At 44.5% G+C, this 21,299-nt stretch overlaps 2 protein-coding genes across 13 annotated transcripts in view; one reads left to right on the top strand and one right to left on the bottom strand.

Moving 5' to 3' along the window:
* Window positions 1–370: 370 nt before the first annotated feature.
* Window positions 371–8,216, top strand: shisa2b (shisa family member 2b). Its single transcript, XM_085173498.1, has 2 exons — window positions 371–1,450; window positions 6,046–8,216. The coding sequence occupies exons 1-2, from the start codon at window positions 1,147–1,149 to the stop codon at window positions 6,612–6,614; spliced, it is 873 nt and encodes a 290-aa protein (XP_085029624.1). The 5' UTR covers window positions 371–1,146; the 3' UTR covers window positions 6,615–8,216.
* Window positions 8,217–8,458: 242 nt separating this feature from the next.
* The window catches only part of atp8a2 (ATPase phospholipid transporting 8A2), a 49,811-nt gene continuing 36,970 nt past the window's right edge, over window positions 8,459–21,299 (bottom strand). For 9 of the 12 annotated variants that reach the window (XM_085173467.1, XM_085173475.1, XM_085173466.1 and 6 more), the window contains 10 exons: window positions 20,926–21,000; window positions 20,428–20,550; window positions 19,885–19,963; window positions 19,749–19,810; window positions 19,263–19,319; window positions 17,749–17,856; window positions 16,002–16,090; window positions 15,719–15,823; window positions 11,806–11,897; window positions 8,459–10,588 (listed from right to left, as the gene is read on the bottom strand). In XM_085173467.1, coding sequence (XP_085029593.1) covers window positions 10,494–10,588; window positions 11,806–11,897; window positions 15,719–15,823; window positions 16,002–16,090; window positions 17,749–17,856; window positions 19,263–19,319; window positions 19,749–19,810; window positions 19,885–19,963; window positions 20,428–20,550; window positions 20,926–21,000 — 885 coding nt within the window. In that variant the 3' untranslated portion in view covers window positions 8,459–10,493. Of the gene's footprint in view, window positions 10,589–11,805; window positions 15,824–16,001; window positions 16,091–17,748; window positions 17,857–19,262; window positions 19,320–19,748; window positions 19,811–19,884; window positions 19,964–20,427; window positions 20,551–20,925; window positions 21,001–21,299 lie in introns of those variants that run through there. The other 3 variants (XR_014876249.1, XM_085173469.1, XR_014876248.1) reach the window with 3 other exon arrangements.

Below are 21,299 nucleotides of genomic sequence, written 5' to 3'. Positions count from 1 at the left end.
ACTGATAGGGTTTATTTATTTATTTTTATATCGCACAAGGCTCAGACTGAACTGGTTTAGGTTGCACTGTGGGGTAAGTTCACTCAAAAAATTAACGCTGTAGGATAGCCTGACAATTGCGACAAGCCAACAACAATATTTAACTGGACACGTGGTGTCTTTCCTTCAAGGTAGTAGCATTTTAATAGTAGTTTATAGTATAATAATAATAACAACAAATTCAAATAGTCTATCTGTATACCTGGAAATCGGTGTAACATATGAATAATGTATTTTAAGCCAAACTGCAGATTTTTTTTTCACTGAGAAAAATCCCTCTGACCTCAAGTTAAAAATTTAAGATCCAATCTGGACGACTGTTGGCAAAAAAGACGGTCGGATGATATATCTTCTTATTTTACTTTTTTAAAAATATCTACTAAATTGCAGCATTTTGACCAGTGGTATGCAGTTTGTTGGTATTCCCTGTATATTTACTCTGGTTGTTACAGTGAGGTGTGGATTTGCATCTGACTTTTTACACGCCCCTCTCACTCTGACACAGGGTGGGTTAGACTCTGTGGGCTTCAGTTCAAGACTGACACAGATTTGGTTGACTGACTTCTGACACTCAACAATGCAGGCCAAGCCACAAAAGTTTGAAACGTTATCTTTACGCACGGGGCTGGCTGTGAGAGGACTCGAGGGTGACAGCAGCTGCGCGCCCATGGATCAGGCTACAAGTGTTAGTTTCTCTGGATCCCCGAGGAAAGTCATTTGAAGAGTTCAGCCTCGCTGCAGTGCCAAAGGAAATCCATTAGTTTCTCTACATTGGATTTACCAGACCTCCGAGGGTTTGCAACTGGAATATCAGTCAAACTTATAAATTCATATATTTTCTGACTTTTTTTAGTAGTAGTAGTAGTATCCATTTGGTTTTTGTGCATCTCATGAATAACCGGAGTCACTTTTGGAGAATTACGCACGCGATTTCTCTAACAAATGACAGCCTCTAAGTGGTTTGTGGCTCCTGCATTGCATCCCTTCTGCTCCCTTCATCGGACCGACCCAGCGTATCACCCCCCTCACCAGCTTAGACGCGGGGAGTAAAAGCCTCTCAGTCTCTTCCAGTGCGCCAGCGTGCGGCCGCGGGCCACCTGGCCGAGAATGTGGGGAGGAGGTTTCCCGATGTCTGTCACCGCGATTGTGACTCTGCTGTTGGTCATTATTGACGTGAAAGCGAGCGGGGAGTTTTGCCACGGCTGGCGGGACTCCCAGGGTGTCTGGAAAGAGGGTTTTCAGTGCCCGGAGAAGATAGACGGAGTAGACGCGATAATCTGCTGCGGGAAATGCGAGCTGCGCTACTGCTGCTCCAGCACGGATGCGCGGCTTGATCAGGGGAGCTGCGATAACGACCGACAGTCACCGGAGCCCGGGACAAACAACAAGGAGAACAAGGACTCCGGTGCAGGTACAAGCCCATAACTTGCACTCACTCTCGCTTCTGATAATCCCACTAATATTATGAGTAGTACTGAAAGAAGAACGCTTAAACATGTGAAGAGCAAAGCGCAAACAGAATAAAAACTAAATGTTTGGGAGGGGGGGGGGGGGGTCTTTAAGTTAAACTCTTGTATAGGAAGTTTCATAGTTAAATCCCCTGTGTTCTGTAGACTTACGTGTGATTCATGTGAGAGAGACACTAACATAACGTCGGTGCACTAAAACTGCCTGACCTGTTGCTTCAGTGGGGAGAGTGCAGTCTTTGTTCACTTCAGAATTTACAGTATCAGTAAAACCTTTTTGATTTTATTCATTCCATATAAATCTTACTATACTGTATCCCATAAGCCAACCTCATACACACCCCACTGCTTATGTACAGGTATTTGATATTGTAAATATCATTTAATATGACCTGCTGGGAGCTTTGGTTTCCTCTCATAAACCCAGCAGACTCACAGTATCTCCCTGTTAAAAGCTGCATCTGCTGCCTGGCAAGCGACAGCTGCATGGACACAGCAGACTCCTCCAAAAAACGGGTTAACTGCCCTCACAAATGGCAAACTGTGCCGTGCTGCTGCACTTTATAAATAGCCGTGTTTGTTCTTTAACAGTGCAAGAGAGGGGCCGGGCTCAGATCACGCCGTCCCCACGGGGATCAAGTTTGGACTTGACCGGATCTTGGACAGTGTAGCTCACGAAGGGTGCTGACAGCTCTGTTCATTAAAAAGAAGAAAAAACACACACAATTTGCGTTATTTCCTCTCAGCAGGCTCGTGGAGTCTCTTTCTGTTGGCCAAGCCGCTACTGTAATCTAACCACTCCATGTCTCTGTGGTATCTGTGGGCTTTGAGGCCCTCACGCTCAGGTCATGCTTCAAACTAGAAGCTCACATATAAGAGGCATCATTGCCAAAACCAGAGGCAAAGTATGACCCACATTTTCCAACTTTTACCGTGGATTGGGTGACAGACCTCTCCCCCTCTGGCCCCTCATTCATCACTGCTTACATTCCCATAAGTTAATCTACTGTAAAGTCTCTTGAAAGTGCACCATATCACGAAAGAAACATACTGGACATGAGAGAAAAGTGCAATACATGTTTCCTCAGAGGATACTCTGCCCTCTACAGCTGCAATCTGTCATTTGCTAATACTGTCACAGCTTATCACTACAGGAAGCAATATATACATTTCATTCATAGGCCTCCAGCCAAAATTACTTAAAGGAAAACATTTTTTTCTTACAAAAAGAAGAAGTGTTTTTATTCATCCACAGCCCAGTTCACTTTGTGCATTTTACACATTTTTCATGTGCGTGCAGCCTATTCATCATCTCAAAGAGATACACCTAGTGCAGTGTTGGGGGAATAACATGCAGGAAATTATTAATGTGCTGAACATGAAGGAACATATGGTATTTGGGAACAGGAGAAAGCCCGTGGGATAGGCTGAAGGAGGGGTCCAATCAGCCAGCCAGCCACGAAGAATCTGCCCAAAACAAGAGCTTAGCAGAGGGGGCTGCCACAGCTTGACTACAGCAACAGGTGTGGACGAATGACAGGGAACAATAAGAGGATCGGGGACAACTGCCATGTGCACAAAAATGCCTTAAAAGAAAGAAGTAAAGAATAAAGTTAGTTTTTTGTTGTTTTTTTTTTTTTCAAATTTATGTGAGTATTAGGTGGGGTTTAGTGCTCAGTGTCCACATGAAGTGGCTTAAAATTAAAAGTGTTTCTGCAGGAAATACTTGTAAATATTACAAACAGTAAGGAGGCTCTGTGGGTCCTCTATCAAATGTTAGTTAGTAACTGGTGAATTCTTAGCTTTTTTATTTAACCTCATAAGACCCGAACTCTTCCATGGCATGCATTTTTAATTTCTCTTTGATATTTGGGCTGATTGGGACCTGATGAATGTAAAAACAAAGAATTGCCAGATTTTTTTTTTACCTGATTTTTATTTCTGACAAAAATGAGATGCACATATGAGGATATTTGTTTAAAATTTTAATTGAACAGTGGCAGTATAATGGCCTCATAAGTGGATATCAGGCCCTTGTAGAGCGAAATTTAGTACTTTGGTCAAGACAACACAAAATGTGATGTCCACATATGTGGTCGCCAGGTCCTAGGAGGTTAAAGCTGCACTTCACTTTATCTGTTGCTTTGGATATCTGCAAAGCCAATCACACACAGCCTCTGCAGCACTTTGTGTCAACTGGTATTCTAAGAAGCTAAAGTAACATTAGTTAACTCTATACCTGATAAAAATCACCATGTGGCCATGTCAGCATCACGAAATCAGCCTTTAGCTCAACGCTCAAAGCACAGCTGTGCCTCTGCACCGACTGACTGAGCTGCAAGCATGGAAACATGCTCTCAGTCTTGTTTCTTCTTTTCCACTCCATTAATCATCTCTTGACCTTCCAGATTTATCTTGTGACCCCCTTCAGGGGGTAACGACCCCTATGATAGGACCCAAAGGCCTAAACTCCCTGACTCTACAGATTCAGTTTCAGCAGCTACAACAACCACAAGATTCAAACTGATCCATTACCAGCGATGTAATAATGAAATATACAAAAAGTGAGGCTCATATGGTAGCTGATTTTTTGATTGCAGTGTACAGTAAAGAGCTTATTTACTACTGTGCATGAACTTTTTAGGACCTTTATTCACTCCATTAATGAGTTACCTTACAGTGTTTTGGAAAGTAGCTCTAATAGCAGTGAAGTCAGGGGTAAAGCAACACATGGAGAAAGTCCTTGAAATGACTGCTCCTCATTAGCATTGCATAAAAAGGGAGTGGAGGTAGAGATGTTGAGGTGAACGCCATATAAGTACAGGAAAGATGGCACAGAGAGGCTCCCTGGTACATTTCTGCTCTTGTAACTTATACTGTAAATGTTCCTTTTACAACCTGTTTACTGTGAGGTGTGCAGCTGTGTGGTGCAGAAGCCTCTTAAGTTAACACCACTTCTTGTCGAAAGGAAATGGGTCAAGGTCCTGGTTTGTTTCATGTCGGCGTGCCTCTGCCTCTGCTCTTGTTACCAAGACCTTGCTGCATCTGCCCATGAGTGATCTCCTGCTCTTAACAGCTTCCATGCAGTAATCCTTTTAATACCTTGCCACGTTTGATGAGCATTTTGGAAAAAAAAAAATCAAAGTCCCATGGATGCATTTCAAAGAGCCCACAGACAAAAGGAAACTAGAGCCAGTTTGCCACCTCTCTCCCTCTCTTTCTCTCTCTCTCCGGCATATAGTTACACCTCGTAATACATGGGCACATTCAAAGTGGAAAATAACTACACCCAGTGGGAACAATAAAACACAACTAATCACTTGTAATGTAACATGGTCGTTATTGTGCCTTGAAAGGTGTTTGTGGTAGTGAGCATGGGAATGAGCGACTGAGGGAAACACCTCATCGGCGGTGACCTCATCTTGAATGTCGCCCTGTTTCAGCCTTCAGTGCTTTACCGAAAACAAAGAGTCAAGAAAAACTGTTCCTACTGTTGATCGTGCTTTAGGCTTGTTTTTGGAGCTTTTCCTGCTCACTTCACAAAATTTACAGACTGACACTGAGTTCTTCTCGCATAATAACGTGCCAAAGCTTCTACCTGCTCACACAGACATCTCCTATTTGACCCAGCAATTTATAGTCTGATTGGTGGAATTGTGAGAGTTACACAAATGCGTAGCTGTTGGGAGTATGATTTGCTGCGTTAAGCAGAAACAAAGAAAAGGTCAGTGAGAAGGAGCTGGTTTATTCCTCTGATTTAAGGAGCTGAATAACCTCCCATTCGGCTACATTAAATCAGTCCACTTTAATACCTTTCTTTAAGCAGATGCCAAGTACTGTACTTCAACTTGAGTAACTTATTTTCAGAGGATTAGTAAAAAAAAAAATAAAATAGGGGTAAGAGGAAAAAAATAAGAGAGCGAGAAAAGGGTCACAAATGTTGGCTGGCAGCGAGGCTGAAGAATGTCACCAGTACAAATGCACACAGGTCTGTGGGGTTGAAGAGGCTGGGGACACAGTGGGGTGTGCAGGATTAAAACAGATCAAAACAAAGTTAATAACTGCTAATGAGACTCTGGGACTCCCTGGGGACTCAAATCCAGTGTACCTTCTATTTTTCTGCTCCAGTTCTTTGTTTCACTGTCTCATTCAATCACCACACACATGAAGGAGCCCCTATGCAGATAAGCAAGACATGTGAGCATGCAAGGCAGCACAGTTTAACAGGCAATAGTTTTTTTCACTAATCGCATGTTTTACAGCTGTTTTACATCTGCTCCGATGGCTGCCCCTCCCTGAGCCTGGTTCTGCCGGAGTTTTCTTCCTGTTAAAAGGGAGTTTTTCCTTCCCACTGTTGCCAAAGTGCTTGCTCATAGGGGGTCATATGATTGTTGGGTTTTTCTCTGTATGTATTACCCTACCTTATATTGTAAGGTAGGGTCTACCTTACAATATAAAGTGACAAATTGGTGCTGTAGAAATAAAAATGAATTGGATTAATGTCAGTTTAATGGCAATGTCTCTTCTTCTCTCTCTGTAGTTCCCATCTACGTGCCATTCCTCATCGTGGGCTCAGTGTTCGTGGCTTTCATCGTGGTGGGCTCTGTGGTCGCTGTGTGCTGCTGCCGGTGTCTCCGACCCAAGCAGGAACTGTCCTCTGGAGGCACGACAGGAGGTGGGGCCGGCGGTGGTGGGCGCCTCCTGGAAACCATCCCTATGATGGCGAGCACCTCCAGGGGTTCCTCATCCCGCCAGTCCAGCACAGCCACCTCATCCAGCTCGTCCGCTCCAGCCGCTGTCCCCCGCCCTGCCCCTCCTCCAGTCATGCGGGCTCAGGCCTCCTGCTGCCTTCCCCCTGATGCCAGCGTCTTTGTCAACATGCCCACCAACTTCTCCGTACTCAACTGTCAGCAGGCCACCCAAATCATGCCTCACCAGGGACAGTTCCTGCATCCGCAGTACATCGGCTATGCCCACCCCATGTCCTCTACCGCAGCCTACTTGGACCCCACTCAGGGGGGCTACAGACCCCTTCAGTCACCCTGCCCTCCTCCCACTGCTGGCTCCAGTGTCACCAGTGATCAGAAACACCCTCCAGTGACAGTGTGACGAGGGCCCAACCAGCAGACCACTCTACCACTTTATTTTCAAAGATTAACTTGTGAAGTTTGACCTGTGAGGGCTGCGGCAGACAGACCTTTGGGCACACTGCCAGAGTGGGGGGGTTAAAAAAAAAAAAAAAAGAAGGCAGGGAGTCAGACTCACATGAAGGACTCATAAAGCTGTTCCTGGTAGCTGGACCTGCCCTGTAACTGTGTGTGGTTTGTGTCTGTTTTGTATGAAAGGTGGAACGAGCTAGGCTCAGCCTGCGATGCGTAAGGCAGATGCATAAATATCCTCTCACTGGATGCAAAGACAAAACTGCATCTCGGAGGGTTGTGCAGCCCTGATGAGTAATAATGCACAGTTCACTGCAGCCCGGAGATCAAGTAAAGGCTGCATGTGTTTGCGTTTGCATGGATGTGTGTGAGAAAAAGATTTGCAGGCTTATATATACAGGAATGAGCGATGACTGGATGATTTATAGCAGCGGACTGTATGAAAAATGGACATTCAAGCAAAAACAATATATGACCACATGCTGTGTTTATGCCATGTGCACATCTGTGCTTGTGAATGATTGTGAGTGGTTTATATAATACAGTTTATTTTTGTTTGCGCTGAAAGTACGAGGAAAGAAAGCATGTGGATAGATATTTGTACTGTTCGTGTGCGAGTCCGAGAGAGTGTGAAGTGTGGAGGGATGCGGTGGCCTTGTGAGTAACTGTGAGTGTAACTGTGTGTAATGGGAAATGCAGGTGGTGTGATGTGAAAGGCAGTCGCGATCTCCCTGTAGGCCATTTAAAATCTAATGAAGTGAGCACAGGACACAGACTGTGACGCTCCACCCTACTATCCAACCCCCCTGCCTGCCACCCAGAAAGCAAAAAAAAGAAACAAAGAAATACAAAAACCCCAGAAACACATTCAGAAATCCCCCCAAATTAGATCTATTCACAAGGCAGGCCGTTAATGTTCCTTGGACGTGTGAGTGTGCGACAGAGAAGTGAGAGGAAGTTCTCTGAGCATTACAGTTAATTATACAGCAAAAAACAACAACAACAAAAAAAAAAAAACAACAAAATGCCAGCTGCCCCCTTCACTTCTCTCCCGCGAGGTGTGTGTGCGTACTTCACACCACCACAGTTCAGTGCATTAGCACGGGCAGCTCCGGGGCAGCTCTGAGTCATTATTTTCCACTTAGGAAGGGCGAGGAAGTGGCCGCTTTGGTTGTTAATCTGTAAAAATAAGCGAAAGTTGCTGAATTTTCTGCCGCTCTGTGTAGCGGTGTAAAGCTGTGCCACTGTAACCGAGGAACGTGCAGCTCGAGGAATGTGTCGCTCCACCGAGCGTGCAGCCCGACATGTCCTTTAGTACCGAAACTGGTTTGCTTGCGCACCTCATCTGTACTCCAAGCACAATGTCTGTAAGATTCATTGGGGAACTTATGTGACGTGTGTGGGGGGGGGGAATAATAGTAAGAGAGTGTGTGAAATTGTGGAATTATTTTAGATCGAATGCATTTGCTCCACCTGAAATACAGTGATTTAATGCAGGAGAGACACTTTTTCATATGAAACTGAAAAAATAAACATATTTTAAAACTGAAAATAGGCTTGCTGTGAGTTTTCTAATAACCAGGAAGGTGAGTGATACTCAAAGCACAGACGCACATTTGGAAACAAAGCCCTGGTTAACAAAAACAAATATGACTGGTCGACTGGGTTGTTTTAATCTCCTTAAAACACTCACGCACTTAAACTACTAGAAGCACATTCACAGACTGGTCTACCTCCCACAGAGAACGTCACCCGACACACACACACACACACACACACACACACACACACACACACACACACACACACACACACACACACACACACACACACACACACACACACACACACACACACACACACACACACACACACACACACACACGAGAAATAATAAACCACAACAATGGACAGTTTAAGAATATGATGATGTGAAAGTGCAGTTTTGGCAAGCTCCTCCAGAAATTCAGCTACAGTAATGTGGAAAGCATATCGTCCCATTGGAGAGTCACTGGGGAGGAGTTGAAAAGCATAAAGCAGCACCCCGATGGATTCTCCATACTGTAGCAGCTGTAGTTTTTCGGGCTGGGCCACATCCAGGAAGGTGGGTGGGAAAGGGATCTCCAGTTGGGGAGGGTGGTGGTGGTGAATTAATCGGCTAATGGTCTGTCTACAGTCACTCCCTTGGGATTAAAGAAGGAGCGTGGGAGAGGTTTGATTTGGCCAATTTATAAAATGCTAAGCTTTTAATGTTCGCATTGACATTTTCTATATTTTCTTTTCCTTTCCATCCTCTGTGTGAAATGTAAACCAAGACTCCTCCAGCTTCCCGGGAGCTACAGTTGGACTCAAAAACCCCTCGCTTTGATTGCAAGAGCACACAACGCGCAGCCAAAACACAAAGACATTTAGTCAGGCCATGGATTGATTAGATTTAATGATTAGGACAACCCCTCTCGCCCATCCCCTTTCAGTTTTGCATTCCTGAACCAGAGTGTCCTCAACACAGAGCTCACAGACAATGGACTCTACATTCAGACAAACCCCAAAGCTAGAAAAAAAACAAAAAAACAACAACACATGATCCATGCGAGCGTCTCAATCAAATCCCTTCTGGTTGGGTGCCTTTTAGGGCAACTTCAAGTAAAATACTCCCGCTAAGACATGTTTTCACATATGAGTACAAAAGAAACAGGCATTAATGAAAAGAGAAAAAAAATATAGAAACAAATACACATTGATGTTTGCTTTAATTTAAAAAAGAGAGAGAGAGACAGAGAAAGAAACAGTCCAGTAAAGAGTGGATATGCAACAGAAATAAAAGAGGAAGCGCTAATGCCAGTCATGCTGCCTCCACGTCAGCTGACGGTGGTAGACGGGCGGTGTCTGGAGTCACGGGAGCGGTCGGAAAATAAAACAAAATGGATTTCTTTAAACTTGTGAAAAGGAGGAGAGGGACACGGAGGCTGCAAAGCGGCTATGAGATGGAGAGATAAGGAAGGAATGAAGGGAGAGCTAAAGCAAGAGGAGGTCTCAGTGGGGTAGGAGGGGCTGTGGAAGGCTTGTGGTCCGGTTTGGTGAGCGTTCTGCCTCAGTGGCATCTCTATGGTGTTTGGCAGTGAGGCTCGATGCTGAGATGTTACGAGAGAGAGAGAGAGGGGGCCTGTAGCTGGGGGTGCAGGGCTCTGGCGGGTCCTCGGTATATGCTTCCCACCCTCTATTTTAAGGAATTCTTCGCGCCTGTATGCGTGTGAGCGAGCGAGCGAGTGCGACTTTATTTTGACGTCCCCTTCCACATCGGTGCGTGATGACAGATGGGAAATGAGAGGGAACCGTGGATGCGAACGCACATGGATCGACACACGCATGCACACGAACACGGGAGCGCCAATGCGTGCAGACACACATGCACAGGCAGATAGAGACGCACTGGAACGCGCACACACACACACACGCTTGCGCGCACACACGTAGGCATAAAGCAAACTCAGTCTGAGGGATATACAGATATGAGTAGCAGTCTCTGAGTTTGACTTGTCACGTCTGTGCATGGATATGATTGCTCATGCCTGTGCAGCCTTTTTGAGTTATAACAATGGTTAGTCTGTATATCCGGCCTGGTCCCTTCTCCCGAGTCAGTCCTCCAAGCGCCAGCGACGGCCTCCATGCCTGACCATGACTTCCGTCCCCGGCAAGGGGTCAGGTCACTGTCCAGTAAGGCCACAGCAGGGGTCGGTCACCCGGCGTGAGGGTGTCACTTAAGTCTATCTCCGCTGTCACCTTGACAAATTCTTGCTTCAGTGAGCCAAAGCTTTGATCCGGGATGGGGCTAGAGGCTGGGGCGCTGGCGGGTGGTGTCATAAGAGCGCACTACCTGGGATTGAGACACCACACCATGCTCCTCCTGAGAGAAGGCATAGCCATCTGCAGAGAGACAGAGGAGGAGAAGTCTTACTTGTTAAGCCTGTGTGCTGAGTGACAACAAAACTGTGAACACAGAGATGACACAGTGAGACTGTTGGCTTCTATCAGTCTTATGGCTCAATCACATAAACTCCTTGCAACTAGGAAAAATTGAGATTTTTTTCCTATGTGATTTTTTTTTTTTGCATTTAAAAACAACCTCAAGTAGTGCTGGTGATAAACTGGTAGCCCAGAGGCTGAGCATGCATCACCCTCAACCTCTGGGCTACCACTTTTGATTGCAGTGCAAATACGTATGTTACATAGCACTTTTCTACTCTGCTGGAGCACTCACAGTGCTTTATACAACATTCATTCAGCCATTTACACAAGCACTGTGATCTTCTATTCAAACCCCAATAAACACATCAGAGAACAACTCGTTTCAGTATCTTTGGCATGCAAACAGGAGCAACCAAGGACCAAACATCCAACCTTTGAATTAGTGAATGACCTGCTCTAACTGCTGAGCTGCAGTGATCGTACGGGTCACTTAGTGAGAAGAAACCTGTCTTCAAACAATTGCAGACCAACTCAGACTGACCATCCAATTAATAAACAGACACAGGTTGCCAACATGTTGCAATCAATCGCTGTTTGCACTGATAAGCACAACTCGTTTGCAACAGGGAACTTAGCTGATTGTTTTCTGGTTATTTGCCTATATAAATGCATATAAAAGTAGCTGAGGGGTTATGTCACTTAGGCATCCTGCAGTAACTCTGCCACTATTTTTGGAGGAATTTCTGCTTTATATCTATAAGGTTCTTGCTGGTACTTAATCTTGTGAATACTTAATCGTTAAGCCATTACAAAGCCTTTCTTCCCAAGGATTTGCAACAGATTTGCAATTTTTGCACTTTATCACAGTTAATTGCTGGATTATCGCAAACAGGTTGCACATAATTGCCACCTTGATCCCAATCAACAGTAAACTGATAGCAGACTGACTCTGTCTTACTGGTGTTTTATCCCCATTTTGACGCACTGAAGTTGCTTTGAAGACAGCAGCTGGTTGTTTTGTCTTTGAACCATTTCAAAAGGCAACAAGATCACAAATCAGTTGCGCACAGTCGCAATAACTTTGGCCTCCAGCCACCGTTCGCCCTAGTGTGACTGTAGCATTAAAGCAAGACTTGGTTTACATGATAGCATCTCTTATTAGAAAGAGCACTCACGTGACACAGTCTGCTGCACAGAGTTTGAGCGTCCTACACTTGAAGGTGTTTTCCTAAAGACTCTTGTCAGCAGATGGGCCCGTTCGTTTAGACTGCAAGATAAAAAGAAGGAAAGGTAAGGAAGAACATTTACTCCAAAGCAGCACAACATAATCACTATAATAACACATAATCATACAAATGAGAGAATCTCTGCTACTCCCACAACTACATAACACCCTTACTAACAACCAGTCTACAGACTTTCAGGATCTTTGCCTCTAATTTTTCTATGACTATGATTTTTAATCTTAGCTGCTCTTCAGTAAAACACTGCAGCATAACAGAAAAGCAAAGCACTTCTTTAGGGTGTAACATAGAAACACACAGATCAATAAGTAAACAAAATCTCAGCAGATTTAGGACAAGAAAGTTTGTTAGAGGTGGATTAGACAGCGACTGCTTTTCACATTCACTTTAACAGTAAGCCATAAACTGCCTGCAGAGTAACAGGACATCCACAGTAAACTGTTCCTCATCCCCACTCCACTCTCCTCTCCTCTCCCCCCCATTCCAAGAAGAAGACTGGACCCTCTGTTCTGAGACCACACGCCGTCACGGCTCCTCTCCTCCGGTGACCAAAAATAACCAAGCCCATTCCAGATACTGCGCACTAACACACGCCAGCTCGAATGCATACATACACACATATATTCATACATTTGTCTCCCGTGTCATCGCCATTATTACAGCCAATAAAGTGCAGACGTTGAATGTAAACGTAAGGGGCGCCTCGGGAAGTTAACTTCTGCCATATTTATTTGAAGGAATACGTTTTGTGCAGTTATCTGCCAGTGGAGCATTAAATTCACACACAAGGGTTTTCCCTGGCACTTAGAGTACACAGAGGTGATGATGATCAGTGGAGTAATTATGGAGTCGACCCAGCCTTCCCAAGGCTAACATTTGGAACGAGCGGTTAGGAAATTTTCATAACTGTCTAAGACCGCTGGGAATCTTTCACTGGTGTGAAAAAAAGAGAGCTCTCGAGCTTGCTCAAAGACTTTCTGTTATGTCTGTTAAAATAATGTCTGTTACAAGGATGACGGCACTGTGAGGTCGATAAAATTACTAAACAGTGGCTGGACAAATAAATGAACGGCTCGTGCATCAGTATGACTTAAGCTGGCCTCGCTCCTGCCGTGAAGTTTCTCTGTGGGTACTTTCTGATTCAAAAGGGCCCGAGGATGTACGCTATTTGAACTCTTCCCCCCGAGACACTCCCGTACTGTACCTTTCCACCTTTTCCCATGCCTACCCTCCCCAAAAACTACAAACACAGATGTGCTCTTTTCCATTTTGCTCCATTGCTTCTCAGCTCACCCTTACTTTCCTTCTCTTATTCTGAATGGAAAGCACTCAAGGATGTGTTCCTGCCTCCCGCCGTTTAAAAGCAGGGTCAGTCAAGGACGGAGCCCTGTTTAAGGGTCAAGAGGAGCAATGTGGTTTTACACTCATCCCCCCCCACCCCTAGACTTCTTCTGCTCACTTCAAGAAACAAGAACCACCTCTAATGTACTTTCTCTTGGTGAAACCTTTAACTCAACCTCCTCATAAAATGAAAAAACTGTGGAACTCACTAACACAGGGAGATAAGTATTCACACTCCTCATGTGAGTATACGTTATGCAAACTTAACTTCTAATTTAAGTTGTCAAATATGAAGTAAAAGTAGAATACTTGTGTTGTTCTTGGTATTGTTCTTTATCATCTAACACTGCACTGTATGTTATAAGCTTATAGTGAGTTTTTACAATAAAAGCTAGCAGCCACAGTATAGCCGTCAAATAATAAATATGGAGATATAGTCAGATGTGTCCTACAGAGATGTTTGGGGGCATTAAACTAAAGTAGCAAAATGGAAATCCTCCAGTTAAATTTCCTGAATCTCTTTGTGCCACAGCTAGTAAATCACCAAACGTCTACAAACTAGGTTTTCCAAAATACTTTGGATGCTGTATCAAATGTAATTATATGAACTATGTTTGATTTATTTCAAATTAATAAAAAAAACAACATACCATATCTTAGAACGGAGAAATATTGGAGGGTTTTTTGGACAAATAAATATGTTGTTTCTAATTTGTTTCCAGCATAACACTCCAACAAAGATGAGACAAGGGCAACATTAGACTGTTAAAGTTGTGGACTTGCTAAAAATAACACCTACAGTTAGGTGAACATCTCACAGCTGGCTGGGGTTAATTGGACAGACACTGTTACATGGACAAAAGTACCGGGACACTTACACGAGCTGCCCATGCCATGAAGCTCCCAGCACACAGCTTTGGTGCTGATGTTAAAGCCAGAGGAGGTTTTTAGTGCAGTTACTGAGTCAGCAGAGCGTTGGCAACTTTTACGCACCTCGCACCTCAGGAGTCAACAACCACGCTCTGTAACTTTCTGTAGTCTGAGTTCCTGTGGCTTCTAAACACTTGCACTTTGCAATAATACCACAGACATTTCTGGAAAAATTACTTCTTGGTTCAAAATCTCTGCACCTCCAGAATGGATGAAAGGGGCGTCGGAGAAAAAAGTTCAAGAAACCAATACCTGCATGGTGAGGTGTTTGATTTTACCCAGCTAGACTGAAAACACCTAAATTTAAAGATTAAGGGGTTTGGCCCAATACTTTTGTCCATACAGGTAAGAATAAAGCTTCAAGTTGGGGATTGAAATCATGTGCAGTGCAAAAAAACATTCATAATTTAGACAATCCAAGAGCGGCAACCAAATCTAAATGGCTGAGATCTAAATGGCTAAGAGGCCAATGACGGCCTCTTAGTCGTCATTGGTGAGCACAGTTTGTCACTACATCCACACATGCAACCCCCCCTCACCCATAAAACACAAATAAACATGATTAAATTGAGTGATGTTGAAAGCTGTCATTGGGTTTGCCCAATAAAAACCTTAAATTCTTTTTGGAAGTCATGGACATCAACATTCACGTTGGTATTAAGGTGCATTAGGCACATGGATTAGGTAACTTAGTAGTTTAGCCCCCAGTGATGCTGGATGACGTGTGCAACATTTGAAGCAATATATGCTGTCAGGTGATGGAAAACTGTTCATGTTGAAACTTTTAGAAATCATTTTGTTGGCATCAAATTCAAAAATATTTAAATGTGTCTGTTTCAATGTTATTTTTACAGTTTCCAGTGAAATACAGAATTTAAATGATTTTCAACTCCCTGCTTTTTGTTCGTTCATTTACATTTTAACCAGCATCCCAGTGATTTTGGAAAAGGGGTCGTGTACTGAATCTATAATTTGTATGATTTCCCTCAAAATTAGCCAAAGATTTTTATTCTAATGCAATACTGAGCACAACACTAAGTCACAGCCTTTGAAGCTACAGACAAACGTTAAACACACCAGATCAGTACAGCAGTTTAAATTGGTCCACCTATGAAGAAAAAGAACGATCGCATTTAAAGAAATAAGGAGAGAAAAAAAACGTGAGAACAATACAACATTAAAAGATACAAAGAGAGGGAGATGTGAACTTGGTTAATGGAAAACAAGCAGGAGTCACTCCAAAGCAGCTTGCAATGGGGCACACAGGTCATTTGAGGTCACAGGTCACACAGTGGGACAGTGCAAACCCAGAAACTACCTCTGTGAGCAGTTCTGGCTCTACGGGACCTCAGCCTTGGCCTCAGCCCTGTGGACGTTGCCACAGGGGGGACAGAAATAGTTTATTTTCACACATAAAAAATATAATAAAGATACTAGCAGGCCGTTATTAAAGCTGCAGATATTTGGGACATTGTAGCACAGGGCAAATTAAATTTTTGAAAAATCTACTTGATGATATAAAGATGTATATGTATGATGTGATATCCCAAGATGCTTTGCAGCATTTCTATACCTGCGGCTGCTGGCATCTCTAAGGACAGCTGCGCCTGGGTCAACGGACCGCGCCTCCAGCTCCTGCACCTCCTCGAGAAGAGACTTCCTCACAGAGCGGCGTGTGCTGCACGGCAGAAAAAAAGCTCATCAGCCCCATGAAGGAAACTCTGAGCGTTTCACCTCGCAGACACGTGTAATTCATTGTAAGAAGTGCTCAGTACGGGTTATGTAAACGCTTCAGTTAAGTTGAATAACGTCTGTATGGATTCCCCAAGTATTTATATTAAACAGATTCTACTTACGCCGTCCAAGCGAAGTCTTTGAGTAAACACGCAGCAGGCACCAAGACCAGGCCCAGCCAGAAGTGCCAGCACTGCATCACCTTGCCAGCCTGAAGTGACAACACACAGGGCCCATTTATTTCCACTCATATATGAATCCACGTTGAGCATTAAGTCATTTTTCTCAGCAGCAAGCACACGGGTGGAGGTGGAGGAGAGGGGGGAGGACGCATACGGTAACGGCTGAAGGAAATGTGACTCAAAAGTCATAAAGAGCATAAAGGGAGTTAGCCAAAGTTGAACATCTCGAATGTTAGGCAGAAATATTTAACAGCTTTCTCACCGCTTTTAACTACAACTCAAACAGCACGTTCACACAGCTTCTGTGATGTTAAGTGGCAGAGATGCTGGCGTCCCACCCCTCCACCCACTACCTGTCTATCCAATCCAGCCTCAGTGACCTTTGCCTCCCTTCTTACTCTGTCTCCCAGGATTATTCACACATCTGACTACTGTCTCCATTTGTCAGCCTGTATGTCTCTCTGATACTTGCTCCCACACAACTCTTACTCCTCTGATTCCCTCCAATCTCACTCTTTCACAACTTCCTTTCATTATTAGTGACTGCATCGTTTGTTGCCTGTCCTCACTCGTTTTGGTAAATCCCTGCAGTTTCTCTCCGCTTCGGTTATCTCACTGCACGAGTTTGTGTTTTGCTTTGCACGTCTTTGTCTCTAGGTGTCAAAATCGCATGCACCGTGTCCTCTTTAGCTTCGAATACTTTATTGCCCGTATCACATGTTTCCCGCGTCTTGTTTTTGCATTTGTAAGGACGATTTGGGTTCCCACAGAAAGATGATAAACTGGGAAAATGAATCAGAGAGCAGCTGGAATCACAACCAAGGCACGGACGATCCAAATGCACTCACACATAATCAGCGTTTCTGTCTGTGACAAATGCCTCCACACAAAGACTCACAGTATATCACATAATCTCTGTGGACGGCGAGGATGCAGGCATGAAAAAAAGAATTTCTCTGCTTTGTTATATCCATAGAAACAGACTGTTGGTCTGAGCCACTACATAGATCTGGACACACATGTCACACGTAGCTATTCTGAGCAGACGTACACAACTCTTTTTTCATCCTGTGTCCCACATGGACAGATCGAAATATAGATAGAGCGAGCGAGGGAAATAAGAGAGGCAATAGTGCAGTTGGGGTGGGCTGCCGTTGACCATTCCCCAGTTAGGCTGAGCAGCTGCAGAGATATTTGACCGCATTCCTGATTTCTGACACAAATTGAATTAATGGGCTGCGGGGAGTTGAGAAAGCCCTATTTCCTTCCCCTGACACTCAGCGGGGCACCTCATCTCACCTATGCCTTCATGCCCAGACTCTAAAATGAGTCTCTTAATTAAGGGGTCCCACACATCACATCACCCCCCACTGGACCCTCATCACCACCACCAGCAGCAGCAGTGGCAGCAGCCCACCCTGTTGAGTCAACACCTCCACAGAGGGCAGTAAAAGACTGGAGCTCGGGTGACACGCAGCAGGTGTGGGAAGCCAGGGGGGCTCCAGCAGTGTCGCCGTGGAACACCCAAGAGGTGAGTCCTTTAGGCGCCATGTAACGGCAACCAAAACGCAAGGGAGGGGCAGGTGATTTTGCAGAGAAGAGATGTAGTAGGAAGGGCCTTTTCTAACCTCCACCATTGCACCTTGTTATAAAAATGAATGACGCGTGTTTATGGCGAGAGACTTGCCTGGCCCAGCATGTCAGGAGCAATAGGGATGGTGGGCCAGATGGCGGAGTAGACACCGAAGAAGACGATCCAGAGCACCATGCTTCCCCATACCGCCAGGTGGGAGAACTACAATAGAGAGATGGGGAGATAGAGAGAAGAAAGAAGGACGGCGAGAGGGAGTTAAGGAGAGATTAAGAGAGAGAAAAGAGAGACAGCATGAGGTCAAATGCTTTATATACAGCTCATCCCAATATAGACAACCTTCCCCTCCCTCCTTTCCCTGTGTGTGATCCACTGTAAGGGGACTCTGTGTGAATTCCAGTGGGACCCGGGCTTCATTACCGCCACACTGTTGTGCGGACAGCTGAATGGACAGAGGTGTCAGTCCCTTTCTGTCCATCCTGCCAGTCTCTCCTTCCTCTCCAACCACAGGAAAACGAGAAAAAAAGAAAGCAAACGATGTGGCTGTCATGGCTGGAGCTACTGTTATCCTAAACTCCATCTCCACTTTGGCTTCTGTTATTTTAGAACTGAAAGTTGAAGCCACATGCTCAGCTTTCTCTGTCTTATTTCAGAATTTCCCCTCTTTAAGCCCACTTGTTTCTTTCTTTTGTTTTATGTCTATTTACTAAGGCAGAGTTCAGGAACAGTCTTTGGAGCAGTGCTCCAAGTTTTGCCTGTGTAGAATACTGTTGTGTAATGTCACGAGCTGCTGCATTTTCTTATGACAGCTGGTATATTTTGACGATCACCAGCAGGATTTTTTTTTTAAAATCACGTTAACACGACTATTATCAGTCCCTTTCACCATCCTGCCTGTCAGTGACCTGTGAAGTAAATCAGTTAATGTCTCACGAATGGCAAGACCTTACTTTGTTTTGCATCATCACTGCCGTATTTCATTGGTATTCCAGCTAAGAATTGCTCGACAGCCACGCTTCCACTGAGACCGCTTCTGATGAGGCTTCAGCAGATGGATCAACTGAAAGGCATAATGCATCTTTCAGCTCATGTATCAGATTTCTGATGAACTTTTTAATATCTCACTCACTATGCATGGCCTGAGCTCCATTTGTTGCTTACAAGCTGAACGTCTTCGAGCACAATTGGCTGTTCTTGCAGCTGCTCTGCAGTTAAGTATCTTTGCTTGAGTTGAATGCTCAGAAGTGATTTCTTTGTCAAGATCTGCCACTTTCGAGACCCTTTTGTTTGTTTTTTTATTTAAATGGCTACATCTGAAATATCAAGTAAAGGAAAAAGCTGCAGAGGAACTAGTTGGAAGTTGCAAGCAACTGCAGTTTGAGAAACCTCAAACCTCCACCACAACATCAAGGTAGACCACATCTTCTGCCATGCTTTTCCTGACTATGAAGCATTTAGACCAGGTCGTATGGAAAACGTACACTGAAAGGCTCACAGAGTACCCCATCCCCCCACTCCACCCTACCCCAACCCTCCCCTTTATTTGTCAACATTGGAGTAAAATACAGCACATGTTGTGTGGTGTATTAAGAGTGTGTTAATGCTCCTACCCTGGTCCAAGCTGTGGTCTCCATTCCAGCTTTCAGACACACTGTAACGACTACATACTGCACGCACACACACACACACACACACACGCACAGAGGAGCGGGTGGGCAAATAAAAAAAACAGAAACAGGATTAGTTGACTGGCGACTGTGGAGATAATAAACAATAATGTTTTACAGTAAAGTCAGCAATGTCTGTTAAAATACTCTGGAGTCCCACAATCCCTCGCAGTCCGCACACACACACACACACACACACACAACAAATAAACACCACCAACATCCACATGAGACTCCAAGGGAGTAAAATGATAGAGAGTGTGTGACGCCGAAGCGAAAAGAGAAAATAGACGGACGAATGTCAGAGGGAGACAGGCTGGCTAGACGGGACTAGATTGACTGGAGACTCATAGGGGCTCTGAGGAAGCAGACAAAAAGCAGAAATCAAAACAAAAGCAGACACGTATAAATTTCCAGTACGACACTTACTGTGTAGACCATGTTTCCTGCAAACAGGTAGTCGTTTCCCTGACCGTTACTGAAGGGAGAGTCTGCGGAGAGCATGCGAGTGTCAGCAAACCGAACTCATCGCTCGCAGAAGGATGATCTGGGCAGGCTTACTTACCGTGCTCTAACATTTTGAGTGGAAACCAAAAGAGAATAATTGAATGAATCAGTGCATTGATGCAGTGTCCCCAGAACACCTGAAAGAAGGAGAAAGACACAGAAAGAGAGGAGGTGGAGGTAGAGGTGGAGGAGAGGGACAGTGGAAAACAAGTCAGTGTAAATTAATGCTAAAACACATAAATGCTCCATCCCCCTAAACTTCTAAACACACAAAAACATACAAAAACAGCAATTCCCCACAAGAGCACACAACTCTCACTGTTCTAGTGCCATCAAAAGTGAGCTCTGGTACACACACACACACACACACGCACACAGAGTAGGTTAAGCTGCTGGTGTACCCTGTAAAATGAAAGACTTCCTTATTCTCGCTTTATGAATCTCATTATGGTTTGCAATGGAAACATCCCAGACTCCATAGCCCCCCTCCTTGTTTACTCGCCAAAGTCCCAAACAAACAGCTGGCATCACTCATCGAATCCTGAAGCCAAAAGGACAGATCTAAATGTGCGTGTGTGTCTGCGAACATCTGGGCACGTACTTTGGTGTTGAAGCCCTCGGCATTCTGGGTTATTCGGTAGAGCTGCGGGAAGCGGAGCATGTTCTGCTGGCTGCACGGCCGGTCAAATATCCCCAGAGTGAATGGAGGCAGAGCGGTAAATATCTGCAGCACACAGAGGTCACACATGCGCAGCCTTTAAAACGCTTAATGACAAATACAGTGCCTGCACATAATCTTTATTTATGTCAGACTATGAGCATCAAAACGGCTTCACCTCTGCACACAACACCTGCTTTGTAAGTAAAAGTGCTCTGCGTTTCCCCTGAAGTAATTCGCAGTCACCAGAACACATGCATACAATTTCAAACCAAATGCATGCAAGAAAGAGCTGTGAGGAGAAGACAAAGCAGAGTGCTACTCATACTGAGAGATAGAGTGAGAGATAACAATCGATATCCAGCAAGTGGAAAGTGTAACAGCGAAGGAGGGTGAGTGGGGTAATGGAAAATTGTCAGATAGTGAAGGGTGGATACTCACCACGTTGTAGAGGCCTATGCACCAGCGTTCAAAGAGGATCTGGCCAGAGAACCCGTTCACAAAGGCAAACCAGAGCTGGGACACAAAGAGAGGGATGAGAGGAACAATAGTGAAGGGTAAAACTGCCTTAGGGAGGTCCTCACAGTGAAAGCAGCAGGGGGAAAATGACAAAATGAGGTAGTGGTGTTAGAAAAACTTCCTTTTTTAAGACTTAATTATTCAGATGGCAATAGTATGTCTTTATATGTGTATAATAAACATTCTTGTACAACAGTTAAACTTGCTTTGCCGCTAACAAGCATTAAAACCCCCTCTTAATGCCGGTTTTGTCTGGACCTCAAAATCAATTTCAGCTAATTTACTGAAACACTGTA

This window comes from Neolamprologus multifasciatus, chromosome 9 (assembly GCF_963576455.1).
Source record: "Neolamprologus multifasciatus chromosome 9, fNeoMul1.2, whole genome shotgun sequence".
NCBI classification, from domain to species: Eukaryota; Metazoa; Chordata; class Actinopteri; order Cichliformes; family Cichlidae; genus Neolamprologus; species Neolamprologus multifasciatus.
Note: the sequence above shows the minus strand (reverse complement) of the source record. Positions and strands in the feature narration are given on the sequence as shown.